The sequence below is a fragment of the Sebastes umbrosus genome, chromosome 11 (assembly GCF_015220745.1).
Source record: "Sebastes umbrosus isolate fSebUmb1 chromosome 11, fSebUmb1.pri, whole genome shotgun sequence".
Classification (NCBI taxonomy): domain Eukaryota; kingdom Metazoa; phylum Chordata; class Actinopteri; order Perciformes; family Sebastidae; genus Sebastes; species Sebastes umbrosus.
In genome coordinates, this window is record NC_051279.1 from 5,397,551 (window position 1) to 5,410,545 (window position 12,995).

The 12,995-nt window shown below is 42.6% G+C and overlaps 2 protein-coding genes across 6 annotated transcripts in view; one reads left to right on the forward strand and one right to left on the reverse strand.

Moving 5' to 3' along the window:
• LOC119496646 (cysteine-rich venom protein) overlaps nt 1-12,995 on the forward strand; it is a 146,835-nt gene that overhangs the window by 34,629 nt on the left and 99,211 nt on the right. The gene's annotated exons all lie outside the window — the stretch shown is intronic.
• LOC119496645 (raftlin-like) overlaps nt 1-12,995 on the reverse strand; it is a 128,881-nt gene that overhangs the window by 31,373 nt on the left and 84,513 nt on the right. For both annotated transcript variants that reach the window (XR_005208756.1, XM_037784099.1), the window contains exon 6: nt 9,138-9,341. Coding sequence is in view for 1 of the 2 variants with exons in the window: in XM_037784099.1 (XP_037640027.1) it covers nt 9,138-9,341 (204 nt within the window). In the remaining variant the exon portion in view is untranslated. The remainder of the gene's footprint in view (nt 1-9,137; nt 9,342-12,995) is intronic.

Consider the following 12,995-nt stretch of genomic DNA (forward strand, 5'->3'; position numbering starts at 1 on the left):
GAAGAGAGAGAAAAGAGGGAGAAGGAGGGAAGTGGATGAGAAGGAGTTGGTTGCTGGGGGCGTCGAGTCCGTCAGGGGAATGCACCGGTTGCGTGCACGAATAAACATTATCTCGCGCCTATTGACTGAGAGCTGAGCCGAGCAGCCGGCGGGCCGACTGAGAATAAGTTGTTTACACTTGCAAAAACCACCGTGCGTGCGCCCCCAGTAAAATTGCTCTCCATCCCCCCGTGACTCACACAGTCAAGGTCGCAGGGCGAGGCATGCAAATACAGTCGCACTAAAAACAGGGAGTGACAGCGTTGGGACTGAAAGACGCAGAAGCAAATGGAGGGGGGGGGAGTCAGATAGCTGGAGTGGCGGGGTGACAGCAAGTGACACACATGCAGCTGAAATCAGCACCTAAATGACAGACGAGAGGATCACCAACAGTCACCCAGCATGTGTAAGCTGATACACAGTGACTGAAAAGTGTTGAGTTTGTAGTATCTTTGGTGTGTGGGCGTTTGAATGTAGACGGGAGGTCTTTGGCTGTACATATGAAGTAAGTTTGGAAGCAGTTTGTTCCTAATATTCATGGACATGTTCGCAAACCTGCTGTTGTACATGGATTTCTAGTACACAGTGTTTCGAACGAGGAAACAGCAGAGAAAGTACACAGGAAGTTGTTCCCATGAAGTTGTGTGCAACTGTGCATCACCTACTGAAGTCAGTCTGGCCTCAGAAGTAGTCATGATTCCAGCTAGGGCTGCAGCTAATGATTCCTTTCATAATCAATTAATCTATCGATTATTTTCTCGATTAGCGGTTTGTTTTGGTTGACGGATACGGAACGGATAAGACATCACGGTACTCAGACTACAACAATAAAAGCGGTAACTCCTTTCTACCTCCACATAGACTCAAATGAAGCAAAGCTTTCACAGATAAGTGTACATGTGTTCAAGTCCAGTTGCCCGCCGCCGAGCCGGAAAGTGACCCCGCCCAAGGTCATGTCTGCTGACATGATTTAAACATGTGTGCCAGGCGCTGCCTCAGAGAGCTGGAGACAGTTTGCTGACAGCTTATTTATATTTCAAACAGGACGAGTGGACATCCAGAGAGAGAAAAAGAAAAAGAGACCATGGTGTCTAATATGTGTGGATTGGATGTGGTTCTTCCCTGCGGAGCCAAAGGTTTAGCAGTTGGCAGGCTGGCACCTGTTGGTTACCAGGCAGACTTTAGCTGGTAGAGAAGGAACAGAGAATTAGATACCAGGGGGTGTTTGCAAATGTATAATCTGTGTGCTTTAATACAGAAGATACAGGGTTGGAAAACTCCAGGTGGGAAAGCAATTTTTTAATCTGTATTAATATTCATTCATTTCCATTTTCCACCAAGTTACAGCTGATATGTTTTATACTGTGTGAGCCCAGCCACGTGCACAGGCCAAAGTCAACTGGGAGGTTAAGGGTGAGAAATTCGCTTTTTTACAGCTGTGGAGGGGATTTATCCTCCATCCACCCTGGGAATTACAGTACATGCACTGGCAATTACATTTTTAACGTGGTAGAACTAAAAGATAACCATATTTTTGTGACTAAAGCTTATGTGGGAGCAATCATTTCCTTCACTAGATACAGAGGACAGTCTTTCAGTGTGAAAAAAACAAACTGGAACTTCAGCGTCATTCATATTTGTGGATCATCACCAACGCTAGCTGTCAAAACCCTCTGTTGGACTTGTGCCTGCTGATGTATAAGGATTATCACAGGGCTCCTGAGAATCTCAATAAATAAATGGAACCTCATCACTTGAGCTGTTGAGTCATTCATTTAAGCCCTACAGCTGTGAACATGATCTACTTTTCTATTTAACAAGTGTGTGTGATAGTGGGTGGGTGCTCATGTTTAGCCCAGCTAATGCCAGCCAGTTCTCACTCCCAACTCGTCAAATATGGCAGCTTGGTCAGTGGTCCTACGCGTCAAACTGTGACGCTCTACGTAGGCGTAGTTATGACGGTAGTGAATGAGGAAGTCAGGTCACGTTGTGGGGCTGTCGCAGTAACCGCAATATTGCAATACTGCGCTATTGACAAGTCAACCACAGGGGATGGCAAGCAACCGCTTTGTTCACATTGTTCACAAGTTCTAATGCGCAGTGATTACTGTAATTGATTTGGCTTTAACCACCTGAGTGCATTTGCCATTTTGCTCATATGCCCAAATACACTGAACTGCATAGTTTAAAGGTCTAGGGTTGGGCGATATATTGAATATACTCAATGTATTGCGGCTTGTTCTACGTGGGATGTAGTAATAGACTATATCATCAACATCGAGTATATTGATGATCAATACTTATCGAAATGCACAGATTTGATTGGCTGAGTAGCATCACTAGAGAATATTTACAATGCATGCAATTGGTTTCCTGAGCCGCTAAACCAGTGCCGTAAAGGCTAGAAAAGCTGTGCCTATTTAAAAAGAAAATTTTATAATTCTCAATAATGTATTGATGATGATTGATTGATTGATTGATTGATTATTATTATATGTACAATATATATATATTGTATATTGTGATATATCCTAATTAAATAATGTAATAATAATGTAATAAAATAAATAATTTAATAATGTAAATATATTATTTACAAGCCATATCGCCCAGCGCTAGTTTAAATTACCATTGCTAAGTGAGCACTGAGTGGTAGAACCTGTCTTCTGACTGCAACTCATTCTGTGCTGTCAAAACCTGTATAGAGATAAGTACAATCACATAGAGACACGTGTGCATCCTGTATGCACATACTGTAAGTACACACACATACACAAACATTGCAGTTCTAATCTTTTGTCTCAGAGAAACGCTTGCACATGGTTTTCCTTCCCTGAATTTCTTTTCACCGAAAACCCTCCCCCCAAAAAAACCTTATTGGAATTTCATATTTCCTGTATCTTCTCCTCTCTCTCTCTCCCTTGTTTTTCTCCCTCCATTGGCTTTACCCAAATTTAGAAACCAGCGAGGGCTGACTGTCATGCATATGAATAGCTCAATGTCTCACAACCGGGCTACAAATCCTCATTGTGGCTCTGGAGATAGCTTAAGCTATACAAGTAACAAAGGCAAACTCCCCGTCAACACCATTACTGTCAGTTCTTCAGTAAACAAACTCAACCCCTGCTGCCAACTCCAGGGAGGTAGTGTGAACTTGTGTGTCTAAATGGGTGTACGTGTGTGTCTTTGAAGGTATATGTGGATACATGTAGGCATACTGTGTATGTATGTGTGTGTGCAGGCAGTGCCACAGTTTGTATGAATCTTTAATGCGTGTCTTATGACAGCGGGGCGGCCTGCGTGCAGCTTAGGATCTGTAAATTCAATATTGCTGTAATATCCTACCCCGTGGCTCAGGCGAGGTCTCCACTCACTCCAAACAATCCTGCCACACCAGACAGGACTTACACCACCTGAGCGATCCACACACAGATACACATGCGTATGCGAACAATGCCCCCTAATGCTTTCTCATCCAGCTTCACCATGGAAACCCATCTTTAGAAGGAGCATGGGGACACGGTGTGTTTTTGTGTGCATAATAGCATCCCTCTGGACCATGGCAAACAGCCGACTGTCAGAGACGACAGAGAGGTAGCACAGTATTTAGGAAAAGGCCAGAGTCGCAGAACCTGCAGGAACATGCGCAGTGATGCACATGCTAAAACAAAAGGCAGGTAATCTATGAACTCTTGGTCAACAATCAGAAATATAAACAACAACAACAACAACATTAGAGAAAGATAATTTTTCTCATTGTTAAAGTTACTGTGAGGAACTGTTAATGAAACAGTCTTAATTTAATACTGATACCTCTATATGAGCTAAATAAGTAAACAAGACCACAAGCAAGAAGATTGGCTTGTCAATGGTGCCACCGGGTCCGCCGCAGACAGACCCAGATTTGGTTGTATTGCTGGGCCCGCTGGAGGGAAGGGAGGCACGAGAGAACCAGGACTGAGCGGGGCAGACTTTCAAACCCTACTGCAGTAAAATGAGAGGTTTTCTAAAGGGACTGGTGCTCGGAAACGCTATCGCTTTTGTCCGCAGGGACCGCCAAAATCAACCCAAAATTAAAGCTCTTCATAGTATATTTAAAGGAACTATTTGTAACTTTCAGAAATGCTTGTTAACAGCGACACCTGTGGCCGTGAAATCAACGAAAGTCAGCGTCGAGCTCGCGCTTGCTCGCTCTAAATAGACTTGAACGAGCATCGCTCAAAACAGTGAGGCGACACACGTCAGCTAAAACCACAATATCACTCTATATTTCAGCTGCTTGGCAGTAATGTTAGCTGACCAGACGAAGGTCTCTCCATGAATCAATGCTGATCCTAGTGTTGGCTTTTCCTGCCTCAGCACAGGCTGAGGCAGCGGGGCTCCGCAGCGAGTAACGTTATCGCCTCCCGTCCGCAGCCGGAGAGAACAGGGAAGACACCGGCACCCGGTCGGTAACGAGACGACAACGTTTCTCTCTGCGGAGCTCCGTCACTTCACAAGACACGGGAAACCTCTGTTGGTCTGGAGGAGCTGCAGCAGTTATTTCTGCACAAATGTCCACTTTGCATTCATTAGATATTCTCAGAGCTAAACTAACTCTCCTGCAGTGTGTAGTGAGCGCACGTTCATGTCTAGAGGTGGAGGGAGTACGCGAGAACGCGCGCGCTGTGTTAGTGAAGGCAGGCAGAGGAGGAGAGGCTCCGGCCACACGCGAGCGCGCATGCTCCTTGCAATAAATGCAATGAGATTTCTAACTGTAAAAATGTAATTTAGGTTTAAAAATTCTTAAAAAGGTGAATAAATCCTCTTAAATGTACTAATCTAATTAAGCAGGGCGAGAGCATAGAGATCAGTGAGATGAAATTATACAGAAGCAGCAAACAATTCAGGACAATAAACCACTTTATATAAGGGTCATATGCTGATTGGCCCATATCCAATATAAATTAAAAAAAAGGCAATAATGGCATGTCAGTCACATTGTCCATTCTCCCTTCACCCCTCCATGATTAAGGTATGCAACTCTTTGAGTGCTTTCGAGTTGATTATAAATCATATTAGTATTTGGAATTTAGACATCAGATGCACAGAGCTGCATGGATAATTAATTTCAATCAGTTACTGAATGATGGGCTTTGCATAACAATAGCACAATAATGAATAATTGTTAATATATGGTTTACTTTTAGTGGTTTGTGTTGACTCGCAGTACAATCAGTGTTGGCACTGAAATAGATCTGTATTGTATTAGGGTGGATGACTGATGGGAAATCTGTTGCATTTTCAAAGACGCCAAATTGGACTTTAAGATCTGTCTCAGATTACACAGCATCACAACTGCTTAAAACTTTCCAATCAGGCAGGTTTGCAGGATTTTAAGACGAGGGTCTCTGGTTCAAACGAGGACCAGCATCTCTCAGATCTCTCCCATCCTTCAGGCTATTTTCCTGTGAGCAAGGCACTTCAGGGGCTCTTAGTGGTAGAGGATTGAAGCTATACCAGCCAACTCCCAGATATAATAAAAGCAACACATCACTAGCAGGACTTAATGGTGCTCTATATGCTATCCAGAGCATTAATATATAAACAACTATTTGCTGTGTAAAGATATAGAGGAGTAATGTCTACCTGAGCAGAGCATGAAGACGCTCACCCTCTGTGTGTGCTGTAATCAGACTTTCTCTGTGCTTTGTTGTCAAAGTCGAGCCGGCCTCACATGCTTTTTAGTGCATGTTCATGCATGCAAGCCTGCCTAGGAATGTCATGAGTTTTGCAGATGTATGATCATAAACCTCAGTACTGGACCAATTTTACCTGATGATGGTGCTAGACATAAAAGGGAAGGGATTAGCAAAGATATTCCTATTCCTCTTGAGGGCAATATGAATATCTGTACTGCATTTCATGGCTATCCATCCACTAGATGTGGAGACATTTCCCTCAAAACCACAAATGTCACCCCCCGGGTGGCGCAACAGGAAATGTCAGGGGATGACCATTAAGGGTCAGCCTCTTGGCACCATTTATATGTGCACCAAATTCCATGGCAATCCAGTTGTTGAGATATTTCAGTTTGGACCAAAGTGGCTGACTGGCCAACCAACCGACAGACCGTTACCATCCATAATAAAAAAGCATGCAGGCTCAGCAACACTTCCTCTAAGGGATAAATAGTGTAAAAACAATATTAGTACAACAGGATAAAAGCAAAAAAACAAAAGGGCAGAAGAAGGTCAGTCTTCGAAAAAAGCACAGTTGCACTCATTAGACCGCATGTGTATCTGTCAGTACATGAAAGCTGAAGCACGCTGGTTTGCTCTGTATCTCAAAACAAGCCTGTCACTGTCACTACGATCACCCGTCCAACTGCACGCATCCGTCTCTGTCAGTCCACGTCCTTTCGTGTGCTGTTTTGCTGTCAAACATGTCCTTGATGTTTATGAGGTTGAGATGGTCTCCTGCATCGTGCCGAGCGTCTCATCATGAATTCAGAAACTCGTCTCAAAGAAGTTGCTAAATATGGAAACGGCAGGAATGGATACTGATTCTGGAGCCGAGCTGCACGGCTGTTTGATGTAATTAGCTGCTAACAACAAACGGGGTGCCGCTTTGATGTCATACTGCCAGCTACTCTCAAGAGACCAAAATCCACAAAGTACAGCATTCACCTCTGTAAAGTTGTCTGTTTTCTAAAGTGGCTGAGCTTAAGCTGTGGGCTGAGTTCAGTCCTATAAGTCAGTGCAGGCAGAGACAGTTTCATAATGCAGCTGATCTGCTTTCAATCCTGCCCAGTCATTTCACTGTTCAAGAGACGCATATCTTAGCAGCGCATTAAAAATGCAAAATATGTTAGAGGACCCTAATAAGCAGAAAAAAATTGAATCATAATAATACACTTCATTACTCCATTCTCAGGACATAAAATATGCAGGGAGGCACTAATTTGTTATCAGGTTAATTATCTATGTTTCAGAGTTGCTGAGGCGTTCACTTTCCCAGATTAATGAATTATGACTCTTATTTACTCTGGCTGGCTGATTTCTCCAGTGTCAGAGTGAAGCACAGAGCCGCCGGGGTCTGATGGAAGAGGAAAACCTAAACAGGAAATAGTTTAAAAGAGGATACGAGACAGCTCCATGAACTCCAGCTTCTAAAGCATCCTCCAAAAAGAAAGAATCGTTATGTCAGCCACACAGCACGCTGGTGAAAACAGACTCCATCCTTCTGTCATTTGTAAGACACCATTGCAGCGTCTCAACTTCCCTTAAATCCTCTTGCAATTTAAATTGCTAACACTTCGCTAATCATCAGTGCAGACAGTGGATTGACATGTGAAGCCATTGTGGAAGACTTTGACCAACTTCTGATGTGAGCCATGTATCAGATGTTATCTTCATCAAGCCTTACGCCGGAGGCACACCAAGCAGACGCTCGCCGCAGTAATTACATTTTCATGTTCATGTGTTTCAGGTGGGAAGAAATTCTTTGTAATATAGGTCAACATGTCACAGGAGTCACAGGACTGGCTGCAGGTATTCTCGGCCGCATTCTCGCCACCCAAAGTTAAACTAACCCCAACTTTTAGTTGGTCGCACCTAGCCGCAGGATCAGACGGCTGAGCTCGGAGTGGCTGCCGCAGCTTTCTATAGACATTGCATGGCAGCCCGCCGCAGGCCGCACTTCACCACTGCTTGGTGTTTTTTAGGCATTACAGGAACCGCAGGAACCAATGCATTTTTACGGGTGAAAGTACGAAGCCAGGTTGGTGATAGAGCAACACTGAGCTGTCTCGGTGCATCGGTGCATCCCTAGTCAGTACCAAATTTCATGGTGATCTATCCAGTAGTTTGGTCAGACATTTAATTTAAAGCCACACATTTGTGCCAGTCCAGGTCGTAGATGTTGAGATATTTCACGGGATGAATGAAAACTTTGACCTGCTGGTGGCGTAAGAGGAAAAGTCTGGGGTACATCAAAATCAGCAGGATTCATGCCAGTGGGCAACCTCCGGGTCTGAAAAGTGAAGCCAATGCAGCAGTGCATTAGACCTGCATTCTTTCTAATAACCAGCAGGGGGCGACTCCTCTGGTTGTAAAAAGAAGTCTGATTGAATAGAAGTCTGAGAAAATGAGCCTACTTCTCACTTGATTTATTACCTCAGTAAACATTGTAAACATGAACTTATGGTCTCAATCCCTAGTTTCTCTTCAGTCCTTTTCAATACAGCATGATGTTCATTTAGTAAATTATGGTCCCATTTTGAGTCAAACAGACTATAAAGCAGGGGATATTTTAGGGCGGGGCTACCTTTAGATTGACAGGTCGCTACCACAGTGTTGTCCGTGTTCTCATCTTACAACTTTTAACCCTGTGTTTTCAGTTCATGAAAGTTAATTGTAACATTTTAGTTGCATAAAAATGATAATATAGCTTGATAGAGCTTGACATTTCAACCATGTGATAGCCACAGCTTACGCAGTCATCCAGTGTGTGTTTACGGGACAAAAATCCTGATGGATTGCACCCCTTCCTGACGCTGACTGTAGAAGTATTATTATCAGAGTCATACTGTATATATACAAATGTAACTTAAATATGTTCTGATTGTTTCCCGGTAGAAAATATATGCCAGCTTATGAATAATTAATGCCACACAGGCCAAGGTGCATCATTACCAGCTCCGGGCCTTTTATTTTATATACAGATGTTGATGTGAATTTGGCTTCTGCTTGATGTTGACAGTTTTACTGTGTAAGGGGAAAAAAAGGCAATTTGGGAACCTTTTCAAGTTTTATTAACTGTAATTGTCTGAGCTGTGAGAGTCCCTGAAGAGGAACAACTGTGGAGAGTGTAAGAAAACAAGACCAAAGGTGACGGCTCTTTTAATATTTAAGGGACTGTTGTTTTATTTGTATTGTTTGTACGTTATTAACCTCTAATTCTAATGTGTCTTGATTGTGGGTGAGCTGTGACCTAAAAACAGCATGTGTGGGTATTAAAATTGCAGTGAATTTTATCCCTTATGAGACATTTCGTCCCACATATTTTTCCTGAGAAAAATCTGTGTTGTGCAGTGACGGCGCGTCATACTGGCTTACCGTTCACGTTGCCCAGGTGGAAGTATCCATCGACCAGTGAGGCTCCATTGTTGAAGTGCTGAGTCATGTGATCCAGCCAATTGGCCTCCACGCCTTTGACCCCCTCATCACAGTTTTGAACCCGCAGTGGCACTTTGACAGTGTAGTACTTCATCTGGCCCTCTCGGACCGGCGGGTGGTTGTACAAAGCGAGCAGTTCCACCCCTGTTGAGACACGACAGAAAACAAAACCACCACTGATTTAACTCTGTATGGGTTGTCACAATACAGATGTAGCCTCTTTGGAAGTCCCCCGTTTTACTGCATGATTACTGAACTACTGCTGTACATTGGCCACAATCCAAAGTGCAATTTGGCACCGTCTGTCGGAGCCTTTTTTTCCTTTTCAGTTGCCAGAAGTTATAAGAAATGGCCCGGTAAACGGTTGGCTGAGAGTCAGCTTTGGTTTGAAATATACAACTTTTGTTGCAATGCAAACAGCAATCTGCAGTTCTAAGTTGTGAACCACTTCTTAACAATCTTTAAGTACTTCTTGTTTTGGGAGAACCTACTTTCCTGTGACTTTATAATGCTAACCAGAAAAAACACTCTGTTATCAACGTGGCAATAACCAATTGGAAGGACATTAATTTCCTATGAGATGAGCAAACAAGGAAACTCAGCCAATGTGAGGACAGTCAAACAGCTTCTCGGCCAAGAAAAGTTGGCCACAGTGTTACTCGTCACCAACAGCAAAAATAACAATTTATGTGCTTTCTTGTTCTCCAACCAGTTTTCTTGTCCTGTTAAAAATGTGTCACTGTAGGAGATAAAAAAAAATCTCCAAAAAATGATATTAAAAAACAGCTCAGAGTGGACAGTTTGCATGGGTCCTTGGAAACCGATATGAAAGCTGAGCTCAAGAAATTGGTCATAGAAAAAAAAGGGCAGCATTGACATTTAAATTAGTATACTAAAATTGGACACACTTAAAGCTGCAGTGCATATGTTGTTATGAATTACAAATCATTATATCCTGACAGTAGTGCATGAGACAGGTAATCTGAAAAAAATCATGTGCCTCTGTGAAAACGTCTCTGAGCAGCTGTCAATCACTCGCAAACTCCAATCAAATGGTCAAACTAGGCAGCGCTGATCAAATATGAATCAATATTCTGTCACCGTAATGCCTATTTCTCTCCTCAGATGTTTTCAGAAACATTGTATAGTGTACTGTTTAGCTGTAAAATGTGAAAGTTTGTGACCCTGCAGCCATGTTGAGATCAAGGTGAGGAAATACCAAGCACCGCCCACCAGCCGGAGCAAACTTTCTTATTTTACAGCTAATCAGTACACTAAAAAATAGGCATTACAGTAAAAGAATATTAATTCATATTTGATCAGTACTCCCTAGTTTGACCGTTTGAGTGATTGACAGCTGCCTCCGTCGAGTGAACATCCAATAGGAACGCTCTCTCTCTGAAATGACCTGTGATTGGCCAACGTCTCCCATCACAGGCTAGATTTTTTAAAGCCTGAAAACAGAGCCATGAGGAGGTGCAGAAGTCTAGTTTTGTCTCAGAACACTTGAATTACAATATGCTGAAAGGTTATTATTGAATTTTAGCCCAATGATGCCAAAAACATTCTGCCTACTGCAGGTTTAAAGCAAAAATACCAAAAAAGTAGACCCTCCAACAAATTTGAACCTGACTTGTCAGTTGACTAATTGTGTGGTTTAATTGTGATGTTTTCATTAGCTACCTACAGTATGTCTCAAAATGTCAAGATCTTGGACAATTTTTTGATCTTGTCACTCTTGGTTTTCTTGTATCTAATGATTATACAATACATATCTGATAATGTACGTATTATGTGAAACTTGTGTTCGTTAGTTATAGGACTTTTTGTATCATTTGAAGATGCATTCTGCAGCTGTTTTACGTTCATTTCTGGAGTCTTGTAAACCCACGTGGACAGGACACATTTTTATGCAAGATACTACAATATAAACTTCAACATCATTGTGTATCATGAACATAATTTCTACCTGGCAGGTGCAAAGTAGGCGAGAAATGAAAAAGTAAGACGAGATTAGATTTGTGTTGCCCTGACTCACAAATAAGCTGAAAATCTTTTCCAAGGCTGCCGCCTTTTTCTCTCGGTTATTTTTCAACAACAAACGTGAAGTGAATCAAAAGCAATTTGATCATATTCATGCTACAAGTCACCCTCATTTTCCTTTTAATGTTTTCCAGAATTGATGCTACGCTGATGCTGAACTTAAAAGGGACCATTTCATTGTAACTGAGTTAATTCGTGGTATATAACCTTGAATAATGCATTAAAAGCTCTCCAGCTCGCTGTTGTTTACATCAGGCAAAAAATATACATAATTGCAGTGGGTCTCAGGAGTGAGGAAAAAGGTTTGGATATTTGCCCACAGTACCAATGTCACTGCTCCTCGCTCATATCATACTAAATCAAAGTTGAAAGAGTTTTATTTGTTGTGATGTGAGTGAGTGAAATATTTGCTCTGCTTAGCTTTGAAAAAACATAAAAACGTGAGATGTGAGCGGGGTTCGGATCAGGCAGAAAGCAATTCAAATCCAGTCTGGTAACATTTTCCCCTTTCTTTCGAATGTAAATGTCGGACTGTCATTCCACGAGTGAACCAGATGGATGAGCAGAATGTGCGGGACTGCCACCCACCCGTCCACCCACGCACACACTTTGACGTGGGGTGGTAGTGGGGGGGAGTCATGGCTCAGTCGCTTTGGTTCTTCCGTCCATCCATCCATCCGTCCGGCAGACACCCAGAAAGAATGAATCATTTATAACCATTTCTTGTCTGGCTCGTCTTGACTGATGTGACAGCTGGCCACCAAATTCCATAAATCTTGTCATTGCCACTCTTGAGAAAAGCAGTATATTCACACACCCTCCCCTCGTCCCTCCCTATGTTACCCATGTTACAACAAGGACAATATGGCAAACAAATCTTGGACGACACACAACAGCGAAATGACTTCCCATTCAACATGCCTTCGACCTGCCAAAACAACACGTCTCCTCACTGTGAATGATTTTGTAGCGATTTGTATCATATAAACTGGTTTACAGTTTATGTGCACAAGCCTGAGATGACGTTTCACTGCTGCTTGTCCCGTGAAACCTTCTGTATGTCGTTGAGCTTCTGCTTTTGAGTGTCTTGTATACTAACGGATTTAAAGCTTTGGGTCACACAGCTCTTATTTTCTGTAATATGATGAGTAACAACATGAAACCATATTCGACACAGACTGATTGCTACTGACGGGACTGTTATGGACAGAGGTCAGATTTGTTCCATTTATAACAGCTTGACAGAAAATAACAGCCACTAGCAAGAAACATGCTGCTCGGCCTCTGTTTTTCTCACAATATTAGATGTTTTCTGTATAACAGCTGAGAGTTTTTCATGCATTATATTTCATTACAGTCTAATTACACTGTGATTATGGCACCAGGGCCACCGTAATTCAGATGGAGGGGTAGGCAGCTAATTTCCTAACCTTGATTTGCTCAGGAAAGACTTTCTGGGTTCTGTAAACATCTTTTCAGCTGCGCTCTGTTCACAGGTGATATTGTATACCGCTTGCTGATATCCATCACTCTGGACTGCAGGATAATAGTGAGTCAAACTGGAGCCGTGCTTTCACCTGGCATTCTTGAGTATTTCAGAAATCATTTTGATAGAAATCTGTGGGGCTGCCCTCGAAACATCCATGATTCAAATAATCAGTCGAGAAGCACCCGAGTCCGCTCGCATTTTGTCAGTCAAATCACTGCCTATTTTTCTCGTTTTTTAGCTGCGCTGTTTTACACAAATCCTCATTC